The 26,985-nt window shown below is 44.3% G+C and overlaps 1 protein-coding gene across 1 annotated transcript in view; it reads left to right on the top strand.

The window, feature by feature from the left end:
- EML6 (EMAP like 6) overlaps nucleotides 1-26,985 on the top strand; it is a gene marked incomplete at its 5' end in the record, with an annotated part of 200,028 nt that overhangs the window by 48,017 nt on the left and 125,026 nt on the right. Inside the window, one exon of the mRNA XM_079792522.1 lies at nucleotides 25,351-25,510. Coding sequence (XP_079648648.1) covers nucleotides 25,351-25,510 — 160 coding nt within the window. The remainder of the gene's footprint in view (nucleotides 1-25,350; nucleotides 25,511-26,985) is intronic.

Genomic DNA, 26,985 nt, shown 5'->3' on the forward strand with positions numbered 1-26,985 from the left:
ACTCCTGCTGAACTTCCTCACACACCCCACCAGGCAATTATCACTTCAAGGGCAGTGGGAGGGACTGCCGGTTGTCTACCAAATATCTGCTCTCCCTTTCCTTAGCAACAGAAGCCCGTGTTTTATTTCAGGGAAGCAGCGTGCCCCTAAAAAAAGACAGTCCCCAGCCTTCTCTGGAGTCAGGTGTGGCTGGGTGGCTGCTTCAGTGCTGTGTGGACGCCCAGAGAGACACACAGGGGAGCTGGCTCAGCTCTGGTGATGGGGCGCTGGTGGGGGCGGTGGCACCTGCTTCTGCTGCCTGGAACACAGCCCTGATGGCTGGGAGGCCAGCCTAGGATGGCTCCCTCCCCTCACTGACCCCCCAGGACACAGTTCTCCCTCTCCGCCGAGAGAGGACGGTCTACGAACAGCCAGTGGAGCCGTCCTCATCCCTGGGTTCCCTCCAGGGCTGTATGGTCAGCCCCTGGAATCGGCCTGGTCCCGTAACCACGGAAAAGTGACCCTTGCCGAGCATTTCCCACTTTCCCGGCAGCGCTCTACGTCCATCCATACCTCATCTCACATAACCCTCCCGTCCCCAGGAGGTAAGTCCTGGCAGCGCCCACATTTCACAGATAAAGACGTGGGAAGGCCGGGAGAGGATGAGAAGCCAGCACCGCTGCTGGGTGGGGCAGCTGGGATTCCAGCGAGGCCTCTCTGCTTCCAGACGGTGCTGCCCATTCATCTTCATCCAGCCGTTGTGACTGCGGGTCCTTTAAAGACATGAGAGACACCATTTCAGCATCATGGAGTCCTACCCATCACCCCCTTCTCTGTTCCTGAATATCAGTATCCTGTATCCTACAGAATCTCCATAGCAAATGTCTGAATTTGACGCACAGATCACATGATTTCATGAAGACATCAGTTCTCAGCCCTCTTATCTGGCAGGAGCATCCGGGAGTGTGTGCTTGAGGAATGAGAGGAGGGACGTGTTGACTCAGTTTCCCTTACTTCAGGCCCCTCCCTGTGCACCCCTCTGGGCTCCCTAAGCTTACTGGTCCAGATGCCCCGTTAACGATTCTGTCTGCTTAATGTTTTCTCCATAAGAGCTTAGTGCCAACAGCCCCTGCATAAAGCCCCCTTTCCGTCAAGTGGGGCAAAGTCTTGGTCATCTATAAATGTTTTGTGAGCGCAAGGATTAACTTTATTATTTATTTATTTTTACATTTTATTTTTTAATTGTATTGGGGCAACATTACTCAACATGAACATATAGGTTTCCTGGATGGATTACTAACTTAGAAAATCTGTATGTAGGACCATGTGCCCACCACCCAAAGTCAAATCTCCTGTCACCTCCTATTAGGACTGCTCTCTTCCCCCACCCCCTCCCTCTGGCAACCACCACACTGCTGTGTGTGTACATAAGTTTCGGTTTTCTATTCCACATACGAGTTAAGTCATATAGTTCTTAGCTTTTTCTGTTTGACTTATGTCACTTCGCGTAATGTTCTCAAGGTCCATCCATGTTGTTGTAAATGACGCTATTTCATCCTTTCTTATGGCAGTGTAGTACTCCATTGTGTGTATGTACCACGTCTTCTTTATCCAGGCCTCCATTGCAGGGCACTTTGGCTGTTTCCAACTCTTGGCCACTGTGAATAATGCTGCAATGAACATAGGGGTGCATATATCTTTGCATATAAATGATTTCGAGTTGCCCTGGCCAGTTTGGCTCAGTGGATAGAGCGTTGGCCTGCAGACTGAAGGGTCCCAGTTTCGATTCCGGTCAAGGGCATGTACCTTGGTTGCAGGCACATCCTCAGTAGGAGGTGTGCAGGAGGCAGCTGATTGATGTTTCTCTCTCATCAATGTTTCTAACTCTCTATCCCTCTCCCTTCCTCTCTGTAAAAAATCAATAAAATATATTAAAAATAAATAAATAAATGATTTCGAGTTTTTTGGGTATATACCTAGGAGTGGGATTGTTGGGTCGTGTGGTAGCTCTATTTTTAATTTTTTGAGGAATCGCCAGACTGCTTTCCATAGTGGTTGTACCAGTCTACATTCCCACCAGCAGTGAATGAGGGTTCCCGTTTTCCCACAACCTCTCCAACACTTGTTGTTGCTTATCTTGTTGATAATGGGCACTCTAACTGCTGTGAGGTGGTATCTCATTGTAGTTTTAATTTGCATTTTCAGGGATTAACTTTAATAGTGAAAAGGATCTAAGCATTCTTATATGACAGGTGCCATATTCGTTGCTTAATAAATGCCTGAAGGAGGGCCATTGGAGAGGAATTTGCAGCTTCAGTAGGTTCTGGTGCCAGGACTGGCCCTGTCCGTGAGACAGTGACTAAACATTTCAGGGTGCCGATTTGTTTGTTACCTGTTTGACCACACCAGCTTCCACTGTCCTAAACCCCTTTGTTCTTTACAGCCTGCAGAGTGCCCCCCTTTCCTTCAGAATTTTATCAGGCCATTCTACTATTTGGCATTGTTTGCCAGTTATTTCTCCAGGCTGGTTTTCCTTCTCTAACTACGTTGTAAGCTTCTTGCAGGCACAAGATTAGTACAGTGAGTCTCATCAAACACACATTTCCCTCATGTTTCCTGGGGTGAGATGAGTGTTACTCATTTGGCTTCAGAAGAGGCTGCTCCTGTGGAATTTGCATAATTTCTATTTCATTAACATACTTATCAGCAGGTTACAATTGTTAACAATAAAAAGCCAGCTCCAAAATCTAGATGAGATGCGCTCATTATGTAAATTTATTAAAAACATTGAGTACTAGATGAAGTTATATAAGTACATGAAACTATAATCTTTTTATGTGAGAAAGTTTAAGGAGATAAAGATTTCAAAAGATTCTGAAAAAGAAAAGGCAAGGATGATACAAAACCCATCTAGTGTATAAATAAAACCTCCAGTGTATCCTATACCTATATGTGACAGCACTATATCTCTGTATCTCTATCTAATTTTGACCTGAAGAAATCCCCTTGGGAATCAGTCTGGTTAATGGGTCCTAAAATGACTGATGAGAGAGAAAATACCTCCTCGTGAATTTCCCTGTTCTAGTCCGTCTTTACTTATTACACTGAAAGTAATACAATAGAAGCACAAAGAAGCTAAATGACCTATTTCTTGAGAGAATCTATTTCTTAAAGGAGAAATTAAATATTCTCACTTCAGGTGGAATTCACATTTATGAAATTTGTGTCTTTTTGAAGAGCATTGAGTAAGTTGAGGGTTTTGTTTTTATTTTAGTGGCTTTTGGGGGTAAATCAATCCTACTTTAAATATACTTGGAGTGCTTACTGTTTTAAAGGAAGCCTTAATCCTTTTAAAATAAAAATTAAATATATTAAGCGTGCACACATACACACACACACTCACACACACACACACACACGTAAGACTTAGTGTAACAGGGATTTAAACATCCAATAAAGGTTTTGGGGATCCACACAGGCCCTATGTAGCAGAAAATTGCAGTTCTGTTGTGATGGCCTGAAGTGAATTGGTAGAACACACCATTTTAGAGCACTGCCAGGGCCATATATGACTGAATGCTAATGCAGGGATAAGTGATTAGACCAGCGTTTCAAGCTTGTGTTGCTTTTCACCCTGAATGTTTTTATTTTAATTAATTCATTAGTTTGATTGTTTATTTATATATTTTTTTGCATAAAAGGGGGGATCTTCTTAAAAGGTAAACTCTGATCTTATAGGCCTGAGGTGGGGCCTGAAGCATTGCATTTGTAATGTCTCACCTGTTGTGAATGCTACTGGTCTGAGGACCACGCTGAGTAGCAGGGGCTAGTGTAGAACAGTAGCAACCACAGGAAGGAGGATTCATATAGTCCGGCATGGAGACGTCTCTCTAACCCTCTTTTACCTTTAGTGATGTGAATAGTCACATCTTACTTTTTCTGCTTAGGACACACACACACACACACACACACACACACACACACACTCACATTAAGGTTTTAGTTATATAATCCTATAGACTAAAAATCTGTAGGAATATTCTACATTAACAAAAATATCTTCCGTGGATAGAGATAGTTTTATTTCTTTTCCAATCTGTATGCCTTTATTTCTTTATTCTTCCTTATAGCACTAGTAGGATCTCCAGTCCAAAAAATGAGTAGAAGTGATTGAAACACATTCTTGCCTTGCTCTTCATCTTAAATGAATGAATTCAGTCTTTCAACATTATTTTAGCTACAGGTGTTTCGCAGCCCTTGATCAGATTGGGGATTTCCATTCCATCCTTAACTTGCTGAGAGTTTTGTGTGTATGTGTGTGGTTTTTCTTAAATCGTGAATGGGTGTTAAATTTTGTTAAATTCTTTTTCTGTATGTATTGTGATGATCATATGGTTTTTCTGCTTTATTCTGTTAATCTGAAGATTTACATTGATTTTTACTGTTATGTCACCCTTGCTGAAAGATGAAACAGGGGACCGGAGACCATGGGATACTAGGATACAGGCTTTATTGGAGATCACCCTGCCGGCCGCCTTCCAGAGGGAAAAGAAAGCATGCCGGGGGTTAAAGCGCCTTTTGAGGGGAGGAAAGGAGGGGACGGGGCTTAGGGTACTCAGCACACGCTGATTGGTGGTTACATGTAAGGTACATGATTAGGGACCTAGGGACTTAGGAATCGGGGGCTTAGGGTATTTGGCAGGTGCTGATTGGTGGTTCAATGTACAGTCCATATAAGGTGTTCAGGAATGTCCGGCTGCAGGTGGAGTTTACGTCATACTCCGTCCATCAGTTGGGGGAAGGAAGGATCTATCACTTGCATATTTGGGCAAACCCTACTTGGTTATACATTTCTGGGTTCAATTTGCTAGTGTTTTGTTAGGAAAATTTGCCTCCATGTTCATAAGGGATATTTGTTTATAATTTTATTGTCTTCGACTTTGTTTGTCAAGTTTTGATGTTAGTTGTGCTGGCCTCATAAAGTAAGTTGGGAAGCATTTCCCCCTTTATTTTCCATGAGACTTTGTGTAAGACTGGCATTATTTCAGGATCGTTTTGTCTATTCTGGAGTCTTTACATTTCCATATAGAAGTTTAAATCAATTGCTAATTCTATAAAATAGCCTGTTGGAATTTTGATTGGCAGTGCATTGAGTTGGTCAATGTCAGTTACAGTTCACCAATGAAACCATGTGGGCTTAGCGTTTTCTCTGTCGGGAAGTGTTTGGTTATGAAATTAATTTAGTATAAATAGGGCCATCCAGATTTCTCCCCGCTCCTCAGAATCATGGTAATTTGTGTATCTAACTCACTTTATACCCACACTCACTTCTCACCTTCCTGCAGCTGGTGGGTGCTCAAAATAACTTTCCTTGCATCTTCCTGGAACTCTGGAGAAAGAGATTGGTTTGGAGAGAGCCAGGAGTGAATAATAGTTCAGATGGACTACAGAGTACACGTGGGAGTAAGCATGCTATTTTAGAGCCTCAGATGGGAAGAAACTCGGGGAAGAGAGGAAGAGCCCCAGGGTGCAGCCACAGAGACGGGCTGTCTGCCATGGGACCACACCCCCTCACGGGCAGTGTCCCTGGGAAATGGCGACTTTGTGCTTTTTGACATTGGCAAACAAGTTCTAGAAAGACACTTAAGGCTTCACCTTTATTCTAACATACTTTTCATTAAGTTATAAGATATACACGTCTTATTATGTTTTCATGGTTTTTATTTCTAAGTACAATTTTTCACTTATAAGTCTACCAGTGATTTGCAATGAATTTTAAAGTCATTAGTATGAATTAATGCAGCACTGTTGTACTAATACATTTTTCTAGACTTTTTAGTGGTGAGATGTCTGCTTTGACATTAATTTATAGAGGTGATTTTTTTTTAATAAGGAAAGCCAAAGGACCTGAGTCATTCTAATTAGATAAGTGTGCAGTTTCAATAGCACTAATAGAACTGTTTATTTTACCGACTTGAAAAGAAGACTGATGGTGGTATAGCACTTGACTTTCTCAATCAGTCATATCTGTGACTCACTAATGTACCTTCCGAGCAGCTGGACTGGGCCTCAATGGCATAGCTCTGTAAGTCCATTTTTCCAGAAGAGGAAATACTTTTAGGGAGTGAAAATATGCCCCCCCTCTCTCCATCAGTGAACCCTGTATATACAGATCATATCTGTTATTGATAACTCTTGAGAAGATATGTCTTTGTTAAAGGATTTGGGCATTTATTCTTAAACATCAATAGATTTGTGTTGTTGTTTTTTTTTAGAGAAAGTGCAAGGGAGGAAGGGGGAAAGATAGACATATTTGTCAGTTTCCTCCTACACACACCCCGACCAGGGCCAGGAATTGAACCTGCAACCCAGTCATGCACTCTTGACTGAAAATCAAACCCATGACTCTTCCATGCCCAGGCCAACAATCTAACCACTGAACCACACCAGCCAGGGAAACATCAATAGATTCTTTATTAGAAATCCAATTTATATTTTTAGTTAGAAATAAATTGTCTTTATTTCATTTAAATCCACTCCTGTATAGTATTTAATATACCATAATGTCATTCCCCTGTAGATAGACATATTGTTTGCTTGCTTTCCCCTCCCTCCTTCCCTCCCTCCCTCCCTTCCTGTATAGCTACACCATATGTAGATACAATCTCACAATATAACGTTGAGTGAAAGAAAGCAAGTTGTAGAAGAATATATATACATTGAGTGGCCAGATTATTATGATCTCTGAACGCATAATAATCTGACCACTCAGTGTGTGTGTGTGTGATATATATATATATATGTATATATATATATATTAGAGGCCCGGTGCATGAATTCGTGCATGGGTGGGGTCCGGCTATCCTGGCCAGGGGAGGAGACATGGACAGTTGGCCGGCCTGCCTGCTGGTCGAACTCCTGGTTGAGGGGACAATTTGCATATTAACCTTTTATTATATAGGATATACACTGAGTGGCCAGATTATTATACGTTCAGAGATCATAATAATCTGGCCCCTCAGTGTAAATATATCATTTAAATAAAATTCAAACACAAACTGCCATTCATGCATAGTAAAACTAAATATTAAAAATACTAGGGAATAATAAGGACAAAATTCAAGGCAGTGGTGTTTTCATGGGGCGGGAGGAGGAAGCAACTGGGGAGGGGCATGCAGGAGCATCTTTGGTAATATGTTTCTAAAACTCAGTGATGACTTATAGTTGTTTATTTTATGTTTCTTCATGTCTCATATGCACACACACATATATATGAGTGTATATTTGCATTTATATGTTTGAAATATCTTCTCTAATAAAACGGTAATATGCAAATTAACCATCACTCCGCTACATAAGCCACACCCACCAGCCAAGCCACGCCCACCAGCCAAGCCATGCCCACCAGCCAATCAGGGCGAGTATGCAAATTAACCCCAATCCAAGATGGCTACAGCCACAGAGAGCAAGGTTTCCCAGGTAACAGAGCAAGCCAAGCTTTCCATAGCCGTTGCAGGCCTAAGCCTCCACTCAAGCTACAAAGTTTCAATTATAGAAGGTAAACAAATTCAAACAAATGGCGGCAGAATGGAGCTTGAGAGAGCAGGCCAGGGTTGCCAGCGGCAACAGGGGAAGCAAAGCTTTCCGCACACCCTGGCTGGGCCCACCCACTGAAGGCAACAAAGTTTCAACTGTAGAAGGTGAATTAACTGCCACAGAAATGGCTGCCGCCCCGGAGGGAACAGCAGGCTTGGCTCTGCTCCAGGCTACAAAGTTTCAATTGTAGAAGGAAAATAAATTCCAGATACCAGGGCCTCCCCTTGGGTTGCCAGGGGGCGTGGCCAGCCTGCAAACCACCACAGGCCCCTCGCTCAGGCCGCCCCACGCCCCAAGGGAACCCCACCCTGATCCAGGACACCCTTCAGGGCAAACCAGCTGGCCCCCACCCGTGCACCAGGCCTCTATCTTATCTAATAAAAGAGTAATATACAGATTGATCATCACTGCAACACACAATATAGCTGCCCCCATGTGGTCAAAGATCCTGCCCCCATGTGGACACAAGATGGCCACCACAAGATGGCCAGCAGGAGAGGGCAGTTGGGAGGCACCCGGCCTGCAAGGGAGGGCAGTTGAGAGGGACCAGGCCTGCAAGGGAGGGCAGTTGGAGGTGATCAACCCTGCAGGAGAGGGCAGTTAGGGGTGACCAGGCCGGCAGAGGAGGGCAGTTGGAGGTGATCAACCCTGCAGGAGAGGGCAGTTAGGGGTGACCAGGCTGGCAGAGGAGGGAAGTTGGGGGCAAACAGGCTGGCAGGGGAGCAGTTAAGCATCAACCAGGCTGGCAGGGGAGTGGTTAGGGGGTGATCAGGCTGGCAGGCAGAAGCGGTTAGGAGCAATCAGGAAGGCAGGCAGGCAAGCAGTTGGGAGCCAGCAGTCCTGGATTGTGAGAGGGATGTCCCAGATTGGAGAGGGTACAGGCTGGGTTGAGGGACAATCCCCCACCGTGCACAAATTTCGTGCACTGGGCTTCTAGTATTGTAATAAAAAGCAAGACGTTATTTTCTCTTGCAAGCCATGTGTTCAATGTCAAAATCATGGATTTTGGTGCTGAGAAGTAAAATAACCCTTTGACAAACTAGATTTTTAAGAAGACAAAAATTTTAATTGGTTGTTGGCATTTGGTAGATACCGAAAGAAGGATGGTTAAACTTAGGTCAACAAACAACAGCTCACAGACCAAATCCATTGGACTGCCTGTGTTTGTATGGCCCCTGAACTAAGAATGGTTTTACATTTTAAATGAAACAAATACAAAGAAGAATAGTATTTTATGACATGTGAAAATTACATGATACTCAAATTTCGGTGTCCATAGGTGAAGTTTTATTGGAACACAGATGTGTTCATTCATGGATGTATTACCAGTGGCTGCTTTCACACGCCCCGGCAGAGTCGAGTAGTTGCAACACTTTGTGGCCTTAACAACTAAAATGTTTACTAACTGCCCCTTTTCAGAAAAAAAGTATGCTGACCTCTAGTATAACGGAAAATAAATGGATGTTAGAGAGGTAAAATTAATTAGCTCTAAAGTTTCAGAATCAGGCACACCTCACTTTGAATTTTGGCTCAACTCCTTACTACAAGGAGCTCTCTTAACCTCAAGAGAAATTATTTTAAAAGAACAGTGCATGTGAAAATGCCTAGCAGACCAACTGGTACACATTGGGGACTTAATTGTTTCTTTCCTTTTGAGGTAAAAAATTCTGGCTTAAATTAGCCCAAAAATCTGAACAAAATTTCTTTTTATTCTTTGCAAGTTTATATTAGTCGTGTTTGGATAACTGGAATCTGTAGGCTGAGCTTGGACATTCTGAGCCTCAGTTTCCCCATCTGTGAAGTGAGAAAAATGAGAACTGTCTTTCAAGGTTATGCTGAGGATGAACAATAACAATAGTTGATGCTGTTACTGGCACAGACCCCTTGCTCCCAATCTGGTTACTTATGTGGTACCTTTCTCCAGAGACCATGCTGCTTATTTGAAACCCAGCCATTTTTTGGGGCTAGCAACAGAGCTGACCTCGAGGTCAGGAGTCCTGGGTTTTATTAGCTTTGCCAGTAACTGGGCCATTCTGGGCACTTAACTACTCTAGGCTCCCCCCTCCACCCCTTTCTTTTCATATTTGAAGAAGGATCACATAGTTTCCTAGAATTATTAAATAGCTCAGAACTTAAGTGTGAAAGGTATCACTCACTATTCCATCAAAATGAGGCCTGAATTAAGAGGTTCCCTTTTGCCAGATTTATTTTTGGAGCACCTGTTTTAAAAATGTGGACATTTTGCCCTGGCTGGAGTGGCTGTTGGTTGGAAGTCATCCTGTACACTGAAAGGTTGCTGGTTTGATTCCTAGTGTAAGCACGTGCCTGGGTTGTGGGCTTGATGGGGCATACAGGAGGCAGTAGATCAATGTTTCACTCTCACATCAATGTCTCTCTCTCTCTCTCTCTCTCTCCCTCTCCCTCTCCTTCTAAAAATCAATTAAAAATGACATTTTTCATTATTAAACACTAGTGGCCCGGTGCACGAAATTCATGCACTTGGAGTGGCGGGGGGTGGGGTGGGTCCCCCAGCCTGGCCTGTGCCCCATCACAGTGCAGGAGCCCCACAATCCATCGCCCCAAAGAGGTAGGCCCTGCCCACCCATCCGGGGCTCCTCGATGGATTGCCCCAAAGAGGTAAGCCGGAACTGGGGGAGGCCTGCAGACCCCCAGGTTGGGCCCATGGTGGAGGGGCTTTCCACGCGCCTGTGGACCCTGCGGACCCCCGGTGCAGGTGCGTGGAGAGGCCTTTCTGCTGTGGCCCCACCCCGACGCTGCAAGTCCCCACCCACCTGCACCTGCTGTGCTCGCAGCCTGCTGATTGGTGGTTACTATGATGATGGCGTCCTGACCAATTTGCAAATTACCCTATTATTAGTATAGACTAGAGGCCCGGTGCATGAAATTCGTGCATGGGGGGGTGTGTCCCTCAGCCCAGCCTGCACCCTCTCCAATCTGGGACCCCTTGAGGGATGTCCGACTGCCCGTTTAGGCCCAATCCTACCGGGATCGGGCCTAAACGGGCAGTCAGACATCCCTCTCACAATCCAGGACTGCTGGCTCCCAACTGCTCACCTGCCTGCCTTCCTGATTGCCCCTAACTGCTCTGCCTGCCAGCCTGATCACCCCCTAACCACTCCCCTGACAGCCTGATTGATGCCTAACTGCTCCCCTGCCAGCCTGATTGCCCCTAACTGCCCTCCCCTGCAGGCCTGGTCACCCCTAACTGCCCTCCCCTGCAGGCCTGGTCACCCCTAACTGCCCTCCCCTGCAGGCCTGGTCCCCCCCAACTACCCTCCCCTGCAGGCCTGGTCCCCCCCCAACTGCTCTCCCCTGCAGGCCTGGGTCCCCCCCCTCCCCAACTGCCCTTCCCTGCCGGCCCATTTTCCCCCAACTTCCCTCCTCTGCTGGCCTGGTTACCCCTAACTGCCCTCCCCTGCAGGCTTGATCGCCCCCAACTGCCCTCCCTTGCAGGCCTGGTCCCTCCCAACTGCCCTCCCCTGCTGGCCTGATCGCCCACAACTGCCCTCCTTTGCTGGCCATCTTGTGGCGGCCATCTTGTGTCCACATGGGGGCAGCCGTTGGAGTGACGGTCAATTTGTATATTACCCTTTTATTAGATAGGATAGAGGCCTGGTGCATGGGTGGGGGCCGGCTGGTTTGCCCTGAAGGGTGTCCTGGATCAGGGTGGGGGTTCCCTTGTCCTGGATCGTGGGGCGGCCTGGGCGAGGGGCCTGTGGTGGTTTGCAGGCCGGCCACGCCCCCCGGCGACCCAAGTGGAGGCCCTGGTATCTGAGATTTATTTATCTTCTATAATTGAAACTTTGTAGCCTGAGCGGAGGCCAGGGCAGGCCAGGAAGCTTGGCTTCCTCCATCGCTGGGGGCAACCCAAGCCTCCTGCTCTCTCCGTGGCCGCAGCCATCTTGGTTGAGTTAATTTGCATACTCGCTCCTGATTGGCTGGTGGGCATGGCTTGTTGGCATAGCAGAGGTACTGTCAATTTGCATGTTTCTCTTCTATTAGTGTAGATGTTTTAAAATAATCCTCAGAAACCTCCACCACGAGGGTGCTTCCGTTATTTTTCTTAAAACTGGATTGTCTTAGAAGCTGGCTCAAGGACATATGTCTGACCTTGACACGGTAAATTCTCTCATGAGTCTGTTGGCTTTTGCCGCAGCCTGCATTCCTTGCACTCTCACTCCAACCCATGGCATATCAGATATATGGATGGGTGGGTGGATGGACCACCATTCCGGACTGAGTGAAATATTTTGGTTCCCAAGCAGTGTTTTTTGTTTTTTTTAACCTTTGGTGGATGAAAACAGATTTGGGGATGTTAGGGGAGGAAGAGGGTGTTAGCTCTACATGGTGGGTGTGTAGGTCCTTGGCCCCAGTCCAGCTAAACCCCTTCTGGGGATGAAATTTGATCCCACTGCAAAGCCGCTGGAACAGGAGCTGGCAAACAAAGGACTCGCATTGCATTAAGGGCCGAGGAGCTGGAATAGAGTTACCCTGGTTCCTTCCTTTTATTTAGCCCTGGACTTCTGCTCTTTAAAAGTTTCTCATTAGAGTTGGAAATCATTTTCTATGACAGGTCTGAGAATATGCAGTAATGCAAGTGGGCGAGGTCAGCCAGGGCACGGAAGTGCTGCTTATATGAATTCCCGTCACCGTCACTGTTGGAATCCTGGCTTTAAGGAGGGAGTGTATTCATGATTCACTCCCCAGTGTGGTGCCAGGCTTGAAGAGGACCAGGCTCCATGCCCTGCTCTAAGGAGGGCAGGCTTGTTTTTTGTGGAATAATAGAACCTAGATAAAGCTCTTTCCCCCTATGAAACCATTTGTGCTGAACTAAAATACAAAGGGAAGTCAGGGACCTTGAATTAAGCTTGTTTGCAGTCCTCTTGACTTTCAGAGACTCTTCATTTCTATTTAACATTTTTGCTGTACAAACTATTGCAAGGAATCAAATATGTAGTTTTTCAAAAACCAATATTACCAACATGATTACTTTTTTATTTTGTACTAATTTAGTTAGGAAGAAGTGAAGCCCTATGGATCCACACGTTATGCCATCCTTCTCAGAATGCCACTTTTAAAAATTGGATTTTGAACTTCTGGATGACTAAATAAATATTTTCTGAGGAACAATTAATATTGAGTACAAAACAGAATTATTCATGATCTTTCTTGTCTGTGGAGTCTGTGACAGGAATTATATGCATGAAAGGCTCTTTCAATGTTTTTTCATCCATCTCAAATATTTGGAGCTATATGTGTTTACTTATTTACACATTCAACAAGTATTTGTAAAGCATCCAGTAGCTACCACTGTGCTCTTTCAGAGACAATGATGGAGGAAAAAAAAAAAAAAACTAAAATTCCTGCCTCTTGTAGCTAACATCCTTTAAAAATACTTGTAGAGTTAGAACTAATGATCCCAAGAAGAGAAATAGTGAGAAAAAAACAATCATTTCAGTTGTTTTCTACATCTAAAAATCAAAATAAGTAAATTATCATGTATTTGAGGTTTTCGATTTGGTAATAAATAATTTTAGTTGTCATGCTGAGGGGCCTTGTCACTTATAACTACTATTTATTGAATGCTCACTGAGTCCCAGATCCTGTGCTATGTGTTTACATGTACCCCATTTGGCAGATGAGAAAATCGAGGCCCAGAGACACAACATAGCTTTTGACCTTCCTACCATCAGTAGATGGTAGAGATGAAATTCGAGCCAATGTAGGTCTGTAGGACTCCAAAATCAGAATTCTTATATTTCACACATACCATCTCCAACCAGATCAAGAGCAGAAAATGAAATTGCAACATGTACTTGAACAAGATCCCAGATGGTGGCCAAATCCAGAAATCACAGAGTTCCCCAAAACAACGATACTGATATATTAGGCATCAGAAGTAAAAGACATGAAAATGAAATTTGATTCAACTAAGCCCGTATTGAGTGTTTGCTACACAAGGTGCAGTGCTGTGCAATGTGTCTGTGGATGAAAGCATGTACATGTGAGTCTGTGTGTTTGAGGGTAGGTGGATGAGTGTGTGTGAGTGGGTGAGTGTGGGTGTGTAAGTGTATGTGAGTATATGTGCTTGTGTGTGTGTGGTGGATGGTGGCATTGTGAAATAATTGATACATCAGAAGATTTGTCCTTGTAATTCTCACACCATGAGAGATATGTGTTCAGAACAGGCCTAATTATGACTCTAGGTAGACTGTGATACGTGCAGAGAAGGATTACAAAGTGATTTCCAAATGCGAGGAGGGACCCTAAGCCACAGCAGTAGTAGGGAGATTGCGAAAGAAGGTACAAACTACATAAAGACAACGAGAAGACAGAGAAAACCTTGAAAGGGGAGGTAAGAGGGGAAGAGGAATAAAATAAACAAAGGGGAGAAGAGGAGGTGCTAGTAACCAAGAACAAAATAAAATCCGAAGCTCCAAGTGCAAGAGTTGCCATAGTGGGGTGCCCTAGTTCTGGATGCATCAGTTCCATCAAGGTACATTCTGTCTGGTCACAGTCAACTAAGTCAGTTAATTATATATGCAAATCTGACCTTTATTAGGAAAGAGCGGGGCTTCAGCTCAACTTAATGCATAGCCCTAGCATATAGTTGAGCGGTTGGAGATTAAGAATGACAATAAAATGTTGGGCTCTTTCCTAGGCTCTATCTTTGCCTCATACCTTCAGCCATCCCAGACCCTCCTCCAGCAGCTTCAACTCCCCACCCCTGCCTCTGTTACCACTTGGGTTTAAGCATTTACCTTAGGCACCAATTGGTGAAGTATTAAAGTTGTCATCGTAATGCTTTGGACTTTGGCCCAGATGGTTAGGGAATTGGTAAGTGTCAAAGGTTAACTCTATATGGTCAAAGAACCAAGGCAATCCTATATAATAAAGAGCTAACATGCTAATTAGACCAAACAGCAGAACGGCCTTCCAGATGAAGCCGGGGCTGCGAAGGGCTGTAAGGACCGGCTGAGGCAGCTGGGGCTGCGAGGGCCGAGCCCCTTGCATGAATTTTGTGCGTTGGGCCTCTAGTTTGAAGGTAATTATTTTAAGGCACTCATACAAAGCTATATGCAACTCTGTAATTAAAAAAAAAAATCAAAACTGGCTACTTTTCCATTTAGGTGACCATTCAGAACCCTGGGTTGAACCCCTCTTCAACCCAGGGTTCTCCTCATTTTGGATTATTATAATCTCATGGGTGGGAAATATAGCTGGTTACCTCTCCCTGTGCCTTTGACTGTCTGGTCACAAATGGAGCACTATTTAAAATGTTTGATGTCGAACATTCTGAAGAAATGGAAGTGATAAAATCACTGAATTCAACAGAACAACAGGCCCTGAAATCTTGTGGTTCAGTTGGCGTGATGTAACATAATTGTTAGGCTTGCCTTCCACCTTCCAGACCCCTTGATAATGTAAACTAGCAAATTAAGACTTACCCTGAAAATAACCGCATGCTATTCTGCAATAGAGGTAGAATATTCCAAGAGCAGAAGGAATAGAGGTAGTAATGTTTTGCCATCTGGCAAAGCCACTAGACCAGATGGATTCACTAATGACTTCTCTAAAGTATTTAGTCAGACCTTCCTGAAACACATGACTGGCATATTTAATTATCCTAAATTAACAGGACTTCTGCCAAATATAAACCTCAATGCTTGAGTCATGCTCCTTGTTTAAAGAGGAGAAAAGGCATGAATAGCTCCAGAAAGCTAGGTTTCACATAGATCCCTTTCATTAGCGAACTGTCTCATTACTAAATTGTTGTGTTGCAGTCCTAAGTCAGTATTTCTCCTTTTTCAAAGAATGAATTTTAAGACTAGTCATGCTGATCTAATTCACATTATCAGTAACAATTATACTTGATGAGAACATCTGGGGGTTGAGAAATCAGACATCACTTTCTCCAGCCTGCCTGTGGAAGGTTTCTAAACCATTTTTTTTTTTTTGCATAAGGTAATCAATTTTATTTGGTTTTAACTTTTAACTTATACAATATTAGCACACAAATAAAAAACTTATAGGCCTTACAATGAAAAACTTCCCTTGCCCCATCCTTTCTGATCCCAAATCCATTTCCTAAAGAAACACTTTTAATTCTTATGACTATTCTTTCTGGTGAGTACCTTCACATCTCAAAACAATATGATAAATTGGTATTTCTTTTCTTTCTTTATCTTTTAAATTCTTTTTTTTAATATTTTATTGATTTTTTTACAGAGATGAAGAGAGAGGGATAGAGAGTTAGAAACATCAATGAGAGAGAAACATCTATCAGCTGCCTCTTGCACACCACCTACTGGGAATGTGCCCATAACCAAGGTACATGCCCTTGACCGGAATCGAACCTGGGACCCTTGAGTCCGCAGGCTGACGTTCTATCCACTGAGCCAAACCGGTTTCGGCAATTTTTAAAATTCTTACCCAAGGATACATTTGCACTAATTTTAGAGAGAGAGGGGAAGGGGAATAGAACCCGCAACCTAGGTATGTGCCTTGACCTCGAATTGAACCCCAAACCTTTTGGTGTATGGGATGATGCTCCAACCGAGCCACCCATCAAGGGCCAATTGGTATTTCTTGACATCCAGTTCAGACATGATTAACTTTCCTTTTAAGCTACAAGAGGATGCAGGGGCAGATAAGAAATCAACCAAAGGACTTGTATATATACATATAAGCATAACCAAAGGACATAAACAGTAGGGCGGTGAGGGCATGTACTGGGGGACGGGAGCAGGCAGGGAGAGGTCAATGGGGGAAAAAGGAGACATATGTAATACTTTCAACAATAAAGAATTTAAATTAAAAAAAAGTTTAGACTACTAAAAAAAAAAAAAGATACAAGAGGATGTCGATTATAGATACCATTCTTACACGTCTTCTCTTCTTCTCCCCAAAGGGTTATTTTATTAGGAACCTCAGTACTATAGTTAATAGAGAATATAGTAAAATAGTTAGGAAGCGATACGTTTAGTATGCATTACCATTGTTTTTAATATGATTTATTTATAATTTAACTAGTGGCTTGGTGCACGAATTCGTGCACATTGAAAGGAAATTAATTAGAAGAAATACTTTAATATTGCTATTTGCCTTTCCTCTATAATAGAAGTGTCAACCAAATTTATGATTGACAATGACAGATGGAAACACACACGTGCAATTGGTGCCAGTGAGAGCTTTATATGTATCGCACATGCATGAGTCAACTTAGCCTTTTATATATATAGGATAAACTTGCTTAATTAGACCTGCTTTCTGATTTAGCTAAACTTTTTCCAGCCTAGTGAAGCACCCCAACTTCTCTTTCAGATCATTGTCAGCAACACAGCAGTGAATATCAACACAAAGCAGATTATTATTGTAGATCATGCAGGGAAAACAAAAGGTAAAATATCTAACTGCAGCAGTGTTTGACTATATTCTGCACAGTGAGAAAACCTGAAGTCATTTTCAAGGTCCACCATTTCTTACTTCTTTTCAGTCGGGTCAAGTTTCTAAGCTTTCTAAATCTCTGTTTTCCGGCTAATGAAAATAAAATAGGATTCTGCTGAGTCTCCTATCTACCTACTCCAGGACTTCTGCGAGGATCAAATGAGATGAGGCACGTGAAAATGCTTCACAGGCATTTGGTTAAAGTGTGAAATGTTTCCACCTGGCTATAAAGCAAGTCGTGTTCCTGGACTGAAGAAACTTCAAGGAGACTAGTCGCTAGGGAGAGGAAGCCATGGGTTGCTATGTGACATCATTACCCAGGTGGTCGGACACTTAGCATGTTAGGCTTTTATATATATAGATGTGATTTAATTTTTGACAGTGGCCATATTTGACAACTGATTCACAGAATTGCTAAAATTTAGCAGTTCTTGCTGGTTAGTCCAAGCTGGCTCCAGCATCATACTACCCATGCTTTGATCCCAGGCAGCCAAACCACTGTGCCCTTAACCATTCTTTTATGTGATAATAAGGTTTTGCTAGAATATAGCTTCATACCACTAGAAGTGGGAAACACTCAGCATGAAAGATATATTACATTTCTTTATTTTTATAAATCACATTCATTCTCATTAGATGCACCACTCATCAAAGTTGTTGATGACAGATGACTACTCAACCATGAATTTTCAGGGGCTTACACAGTTCAGGAACATGGCAGTGGACCGTGGTGGTTTGCCTGCATTGCTGTCACTTGTGTTCATCCCCACTAAGCCTACCAGGAAGGTGGGGCACTTTCCGTGGTGTCAGATGAGATCACAGTCCCACTGGTGGTACTCCAGGGCCAGCTGCAGCCCCAGGGATCAGCAGTACCAGAGCACAGGCATCCCACCTGAGGCTGCACTCCCCAGGCCACCGTGTTCAAATAAAGCCTTCCTGTGCCTTTGTTCACCTCACAGGTGAGCATCCACTGAGGTTGGACCATTCCCTCTTCAACCCGGAAAGCAAGAGCTTTCCCCTCTGCCCTCAGACTGTCCAGCCTCATCACCTTGATGTACTTATACCTTCAACACTGGAAAAGTGCTCTCAGGGTTATCTTCAGGGAAGGGAGGGAGAAGACTTTCTCATACTTTCCTGGTGAGACTATTAAGAATATATACACTGGGGGCATTGGAGGGATAAGGACACATACGTAATACCTTAATCAATAAAAAATAAAAATTAAAAAAAGAATATATACACTGCCAAGCTGGCGTGGCTCAGTGGTTGAGTGTTGACCTATGAACCAGGAGGTCACGGTTCTTCCTGGTCAGGGCACATGCCCAGGTTGTGGGCTCAATCCCCAGTGTGAGGCATGTAGGAGGCAGCTGATCAATGCTTCTCTCTCATCATTGATGTTTCTATCTCTCCTACCTCTCTGAAATAAATTTAAAAAATATAAAAATTATACTCTAACATACAAAGTTATTACTGAAAGAATGCAACCTGGCAAAAATGAAATGAGGCTTTAAAAGGTAAAGTCAGAATCATTTTTGGAACAAGTACTCCCATATAAATTTTTGCCTTCCGGAATCAAGAACGATTAGTGTTGATTAATGTTTTTTGTTTAACCTCATAAACAAGGCCGCCTCTTTCCATGGCCCTGTTCATTTTCATAATCTCCCACGCAACATATTTGGAAATCTTCCTGATCTCATCTGACATCAGAAAGGCATGTTTTTGCCCTCCTGGCATCCTGGAGAAACAAATCAATTTCTTCTCTTAGGCAGGGTGCTTGCTATTGCTATGGTAACAGAAGGGATTTCCCAATGGAACTAGATTTATATATATACAGAAAAGTAGTTCTTTAAAAACTTGATCCCTTGTCTATAGCCATGCGTACAACACAATCACTGCAATAACCTTAATACCACAGAAACTAGAATGACACCAACCTTCTCATGCAGGTGTGGAATGAGACCTCCATTGTACTGAGACCCTCAGTGAAAGGGAGTCGATTTTTCAAGTTTTAATATTAGGACGTTGCTGTTGTGACTATAATGCAATTTTTCTTAGAGAAGCAGAGATTTGGATTTACAGACTTTCAAGTGGCACGTAGACTTAAAATATAAGTAAGTGGTACCAATACGTCCAGTCACAGAAAGACTCACATTGTTAGTAAAGGATATGAAGGAAAGCCCAGAATAGGGTATTTTGTGTAATGGTGACATTTTCCACTTCTGTGATTTTTCTCCAAAGAAGGACACAATAGTTGGTCATTTCTCATGAAATCTCATCAGAAGGAATTCAGGGGTCAGGAGTCTTTCCACCACAGCCCCTTAATAGCATAAGGGGATCCACCCTCCTTTAATCTGTTGGCTGATCTAAAGGCATTACTGAAGGGTAGCTTCGTGTGTGTGTGTGTGTGTGTGTGTGTGTGTGTGTCTTTGTTCAGCTCACAGGTGAGGAACATCCACTGAACATTCATTACCATATATGTATATATATGGCAGTGTATTTTCATACCTGCCATTTATATGCTTCTGAACTAAAATTTAAAAGGATGTTTTGGGATTAGACAAAAGCAGAGCCTGCTCAAAATGACTTTCTATGAAATTCTCGAATTCCTAAGTGAAGAGATGTGGGGAAAAGGGAATCGATACTTTGATGGTAGCTTCAACCCTGCTTATTAAATAAGTGCTTCAGCAACTCAGCAACTGCCCCATTACTGATCCCTTATGCTCTTGCAAATGCAGTGATTAACATTGGTCACGTTTTATTTCACCCTCTCTTATGAGATATAAAAAGTGCTGTTGAAATGGTATGTCAAATTTAAAATGAAAGGAAATGCCCCTTGGCCGTGCTGTAGAAGATGCATGGATGCTTCATTGTGTTACCCAGATGAAAGGAGTGGAGTTTCTGGGAAGCTGATGGGAAAGTAGCAGTTGGCCAAGTGAACAAAGGTTGTTTTCTGTTTTCCCTTTTCCTGACATGGACATGGATAAATAGGAACATTATGAGTCATTTTAAGCAAATGTGTTGCATGCAAGCCAGAGAAGTGAGGTCAGACACCCTTGTCTTAGAAAAGGAAAAATAGATAATTTTGTTAATGTATTCAAATGACAAAGGAGGAACATGGGTCAATGTGGTTTCATGGGCTGGGAAGAGATGATGTAAAGAACAGCATAAAGGAATGTCTGGCAACCCCTTCCTCCCCCCAAAAAACAACACTCCAAAACAATAAAAAAAGAAAAGAAAAACAATTCCAATGTGAACTTTTTCATAAATGTGATAAATGTATGGGCTTTGCTATGAATGAAAAAAACAATAACCAGAGTAAAAATACTTCAAATCCACAATGGGATGTTTTTAGGTCACACTGCTAATTGAGTAACTTAGACAGATGAATTATTTTGAAGACCTCTTTAAAGATTGGTTGAAAACTGTCTATTTCATTTCCCACTTCATTCAAGGAGCTGAGAAAAGTCAGGAATCATGAAATCTGGGTACTTCGGAACCTCAGGGATCTACCAAGTATCTCAAGTGTTTTTAGTTTATTTTTAAAATTTATTGGTGAAAGTATTACAGATGTCCCCCAGTTTTTCCCCTCATTGACCCCCTCCATCCATCATCTGCTCATCCCAGGCCTTTACCACACTATTGTCTGTGTCCATGGGCTATGAATATATGCATACAAGTTCCCCAGTTTCAAGCACGTTTAAATAGAAGCTTTGATTACAGCCAGAGAGTTTCATTTATGTCTCTGGAATGTGTCCCTGACCATCTAGGGCAGTGGTCGGCAAACTCATTAGTCAACAGAGCCAAATATCAACAGTACAACGATTGAAATTTCTTTTGAGAGCCAAATTTTTTAAACTTAAACTTCTTCTAACGCCACTTCTTCAAAATAGACTCGCCCAGGCTGTGGTATTTTGTGGAAGAGCCACACTCAAGGGGCCAAAGAGCCGCATGTGGCTCGCGAGCCGCAGTTTGCCGACCACGGGTCTAGTCTTCTCCATACCCCCTAGCACTTCAGACCTGAGGAGGCTCCTTGGTGTCCCCACTGAAAATTGGATGGAGTGAAGGCCATTTCCCCAGGCTCAGGCTCATAGGCTGCCAAGCTCTGTGAGCTATCAACTCAGTTGTCCAAGCCAAAAATTCTGTCACCTCAGACATGCTCAAGCTTTTCCTTAGCCTCAAACATCCTAAACCTCTTTTTTCTCTTTCCCTTAAATATCCCTTGACTGGTCCTCTCTATCCCTCTACCCCTGTCTTACCTGACTCTCTCACCTCGTCCCTAACTGCCTCCCTGCCGCCTCTCCTGACACCCCTCACGCATCTGTGTTTCTCACTGAGCCGCACTGCTGCCAGGGCTACCTTCCTGAGACATGAGACTGTCCATGCTGCGTCCTGTAGGGATTGTCAGTAGCGCCCTAACTTCCCGGCCTGCTTCTAAGGCTGTCCCGGCTGCCCAGCTTGTCTGACCCATCTCGTTTCCTGCTGTTCTCTGTAAGACGTTAGCAGTGGACATTGTCTTTTCACACGCATGCCCCTTGCACCTGGTCTTTCATATGAACTATTTCCACTAAAGTCCTGGGCAGCTGGCCGCTCCATCTCTATCCTGCATCTTTCTATGTCATTGTATATAGGTATTGACGTTTTATTATTTATTTGCATGTCTGTCCTTCCTCTTAAGCTGTGTATGTCTGTGTAATGCTGCACCTGACATTTCTTAGGTTCTTAAACCAAGGGGTTTGTTGAATGAATGAGTGAATGGATGGATGGATGGATGAGATGACATACATAGTTTGTCATAAGTTTTTCACAGATGGCTTCCATCCACTTTAATGAAACAAATATGGACTCCATAATCCATTTGTAATTTTCTAGGACAACTAGATGCCATCAAATACCAAAGATTCCCCAGCAACGTTGAGATTAGGAGGGTCCTTTTATGCCTTACTGGTCACCTCTCACAAGTCTGAATGCTAAAGTGTTCTACAACAGCAAAGAGTGTTAAAGCCTCTAGCATTCAACTCTTGTGAAAAAGCTCTGCCTTTATGTGTGCTACCTTTTTATATTACTCCTTAATGTAGAGATTTCCGAAGACACATCCTCCAGCAGGCTCTTGTTAGACCGCTAAGGTAGATGTGGGCACCCAGGTGTTTCTCATCCCGGACTCCACTGCCAGCCCTTAGGAGTCTCAGAGTCCAGGATTCCTCTGGGGAGACTGGTCTCAGCACTGCATCTGGGGCCTCCCCTGATGCTCAGTCTCCCAGCCCCATGGTCGGCAAACTGCAGCTCGCGAGCCACATGTGGCTCTTTGGCCCTTTGCGTGTGGCTCGTCCACAAAATACCACGGTCTGGGCGAGTCTGTTTTGAAGAAGTGGCGTTAGAAGAAGTTCAAGTTTAAAAAATTTGGCTCTCAAAAGAAATTTCAATCGTCGTACTGTTGATATTTGGCTCTGTTGACTAATGAGTTTGCCGACCACTGTCCCAGCCTATATCCTCCCTCCCGCCCCTGCTACACAGCTGAAGCCACAGAGCGCACCTGCACCCAGTTTGAGGTCCGGGAAACCCCACCCCCTCCCTCAGGCCCCGCCCAAGCCCGTGGGCCTCCCTGCTGCGGGGTGGCCCAGGAGCGCATTCCCGGTAGAAGGGCTTGGGCGAGGAGGCCCCAGTGGGGAGGAGGCAGCGCCCTGAGGCTGTTCTCCAGGGGAAAGGCTCCAGGCACCGGCAGCCCCAGTCTCCGGTCTCCGGGAACCGCTCGCAGACACCGCGCTGCCGCCGGCTGGGGTGTGCAATGAAGCAGTGCGCTTGGGCTGCTGCGGCCTTGGACCCCAGCAGAGGTTGGATGGGGGCCCAGCGGCCGAGCCAGAGCCCACACCGAAGCCCGGAGCCTTCGTCCTCCTGGAAGGTGATAGACTCGTGGCCCTCGCACAGTTCACCCCCCCCCGCCCCCACGCCGGGTTCTGGCCTTGGGGTCCGCTCCGCCCCCCCCCCCCCCCCCCCCCCCCCCAGCTCCCGCACAGCCTTCAGGCCAGAACCTGGTCCCCAAAGCCCTGCGGCCAAAGCGCCCTGCACTGTGACTCTGACTTGGGGGTGGGGAGGCGACGCCTCAAGGGGGAGTGGGGTTTGCTTGGCAGGTGGTGTGAGCCAGGCACCTGACGCATCAAGGATGAGGGATCCCCCCCGAGAACCTGGGGTGCCCAGGTGTTTCCCATCCCAGGCCTCCTCTGCCGGCCCCTGTAGAACTCCAAGATCCCGTGAGTTCCGGGTGCATCTACAGAGGGAGGTCGAGGCAGCAGCTCCTGGGGCCTGATCCCACCTCCCCTGACGCTCAGCCCATCCCTTCCCTGCACCGCCATTTGGAGCTGCACTCACTGCCGCAAAGGGCACCCTGCGGGCTCTCCCCGCACCTCTTTGCACCTGTTTGCCTAAATAGAACAACGTAAACCCGACGCAGCACCCAGCCTGGACGGGAGAAGGCAAGTGGAGCAGGCCGTGGCCTCCGGCAGCGCCTGGACTGCGGACCTGTGCAGCGGGGGCTTGGGGACCCCCACTCAGCTCCAGGGTACACGGGCCGGGGAGGGCCTGTCGGTGAGGAATGGCCTGGTGCTCGGTCCTCTGCCCAAGATGGCACTAGGTTTGGTAGGAGCCCAGGAAGGGAGCACAGTGGGGTGAGGGCCACCTGCCACCCTGTGGTGCTTGGTGGCTGCAGAATTGTGGGGACCACACATGGAGCCAGGGGAGGACCAGGAGTAGTTCATTTTTGAAACACGCACTGTAGCCACAGAGACACTGCCTGTGCTGGTTGTGTCTACCTGAGGCCAGTCACACGGGTGATGGTGATGAAGAAACTTTGTGCCAGGTCCTGTGCTAAATGCTCTGTATCCATTATGTTACCTATTTTTTTGTGTAGCATCTTCATTTTTTAGATGAGGAACCTAAGGTAAGAGAAATCAAGCAATATGTTCAGAGGACCAGAGGTAGCAAGGGGCAGCCAGTGTGCAAATCCAGGTGTCTGATTCCAGAGCATATACCCTTACTAAATCACTAGAGGCCCGGTGCACAAAATTCGTGCAAGGGACTTGGCCTTGCAGCTGCGGCAGCTTGCCTCAGCCTGCCTCAGCCCTTACAGCCCGGCTTTGTCCAGAAGGTCATCCGGAAGGACGTCCAGAAGGTTGTTCGGCTGTCCGCTCTAATTAGCATGTTACATTTTTATTATTATAGGTGCTGAAACGGAAAAGAAAAACACACCTACTTTTGCTACTGGGTAAACAGTCATTTGCTAGTCTTTTTTTTTTTTTTCCATATAGGTAACGCGCTCTTTTTTGTTTTATTTTAAATTTCCAATACCTATTTTTAGAAAGGCACAGCTTCTTCACACAGTAAACTTAAAACAGTGATTTCTCAGTTAGGAATCATCATGATAACATTTCTCCCTCTTGACTGCTACAGATTCCTAGAAGTTGTAGTTGGTATTTGACAAAGTTTTATTTGGATTGGACTGCAGAGGGAAAAATGCTACACGAGCATAGTCATTAGTAGTTCTCTCGGTGTCATAGTAACTGATGCAAAACAGACAATTTCATTTAAAATACATGATCTATGGCAACAGAAACTGCACTTGACTCTGGACCCCTCCATGCTTTGAAAGCCTAATGAGGATGGTAGCCAGCTTCTGCAAGCAGGTTTAATTAATCCTGAGAAGAGCTCTTTCTCCTAGCAACAGCATTCCCCCCCAAATGAAAGTCAAAAGCTAATTTGAAAGCTGAATAATATTTTCAAATCAGTAAGTAAATATCATGACATAAAGCAGTTATAGAACCTCATAGAATATTTTTTCAAATTTATTTATTGTCCACGAGTTCTTTCTCTTTTTCCCCCCCTTTTTTTCTCAATCCCTCCACTCCCCTAACCCAGCCCACGCTGTCTTACAGCTGTCAGCTGTTAGTTCAATAGACTCCACATATGAGTGAAACCATATGGTACTTGTCTTAAAGAACATTAAGCTAAGTGAAAGAAGCCAGACAAAGACAAGTAGAAGATTTTCTAATCATAGGATTATAATCATAATAGTGTCTCAAGGTAATCAAGTGGGTAAAAATTAGATGAGATTATTGTTAAGTTGTGCTAAGCCTCTTTTTTTGTCAAAGTTGAACATTTATATTTAGACCAGTTGGGTAATTAATTATTTGGTGAAGAGGGCAGTTCAGCTTTTTTTCTTGTTAGGTAACTAAAACGAGAAACACATGTGGATAAAAGGTGATCGGTGTTTTTATCTGTGCTCAGTAGGATGTGAAAAGAGGCCTTTTTCTTTTTCAGCCTTGCCTTACACCCAGATAAAACTCTTGTCGCAACTGGCCAAGTTGGGAAGGAGCCATATATATGTATATGGGATTCCTATAATGTCCAGACTGTGTCTATTCTTAAAGATGTCCATACACATGGAGTCGCCTGCCTGGCTTTCGACTCAGATGGACAGGTGTGTATCTTCTTCTGTTTTCATTTCCTTTAATGATTTCTCATAAGTCACTTAGAATTATAATGCACATAGCCTTTGGGCTTGGAAAGTCTATCAACCCTTGCTGTCTCCCCTTGGCAGCCTCTTGGAGTCTTCACTTGTTTGACCCTTTTCCAAGCTTGTGGCACTGACGCCAGTTCTGAATAAACCCATTTTGGTTCCCTCAGTCTCATCATCTGGTAAAAAGCCTCCAGAAAGAAAGTCATGAGCTCATGCTGCTCAGGCACATCATGACTCAGCAATTCCACTTGGCCTTCCTGTTAGTTTCCTATTTGGAATGAGGGTTGGACCAGACTTTTCCCATAAACCTCAAACTCTGAGCATCATGTTGGTTCCCCTTGCTTTCAGAAGATAACATCCTCTCCTCATAATTCACCAAAAAAATAAATAAATAAAATTCTCTCTGACTCTCCCCTCAGGTCACTTGTAATAACTTCTCGCTACCCACTTCCCCAAAATTCAAGCACAATTCATGTGTATTTATTAGTTTCTTTACAGTAACTCTGACATTCATCCTCTCCGTCCCATTCTCTCTGCCACCATCTTTTAAGTTCCAAATCCATGTCGTGCCTGACAATTTAGGTAACCTCTTAACTGGTCCACACAGTAAATTTCTTGATAATACATTTCACCGACAGAAAAAGAATTGTCAGAGAATTGGTTAAAAACAAGAAAAGCAAAAAATTGATCGAAGTCCACACTTTGTAGCTGGGCGTTCTAGACTAACCAACTTTTCTAGCCTCATCTTCACTCTCCCCTGGTGGTCAGATTGGACAAGTCAGAGAGGTTCCTCTACCACACCTTGCTCTTTTCCACCTTCAGACCCTCTCTCAGGCAGTCCTCCCCACTTCAAGTGCCCTACTCAGCCTCTTTGCCCCGGAAAGTAACTCATTCTTAAAGGTCTTGAAAGAATGAGTTAGCCTTCCCAGAGCCCCCAACAGAGTGGAAATCTCGAGGGATCTTCCCCGAGTCCCACTGCATTCGCCTCCTTACCAAGGCTGTGCTTTTCTCCACGCTCCATGTTCCTAAGCTACCTTGACTCTTTTTTTTTTTAACCCTCTATATTTCTGCCAGTTAATTTCTTCAATTTTTGTCAAATATCTGAGTCTGTGCTGTGAAAAGACCTGTCAAATTTTTCATAAAGGCTTGCCCAAACTGAATTTGTTTGAAGTTCAGTGGATTATAGGACTTGACCTGGTTTGAGTTACTTTTTAAACAATTAACCTTTATATATTTGGTATAGTCTGCTAATTTGAGAGAGTAGTGATCATTATTCATTTTTCCCCCCTAGAACTAGGGTCACTAAAACATAGACCCTGGTATATATGTTATTTTATTTTTTTATTTTAGTACTCTGTAATCTCATCTAATTTAGTCAGGATAATGCCTGCGTTCCATTGTATATCCACATCTAAAGAGAAAAGGCTGTTTAGTGA

The sequence above is a fragment of the Cnephaeus nilssonii genome (genome assembly GCF_951640355.1).
Source record: "Cnephaeus nilssonii genome assembly, chromosome: 15".
Lineage (NCBI taxonomy): Eukaryota > Metazoa > Chordata > Mammalia > Chiroptera > Vespertilionidae > Cnephaeus > Cnephaeus nilssonii.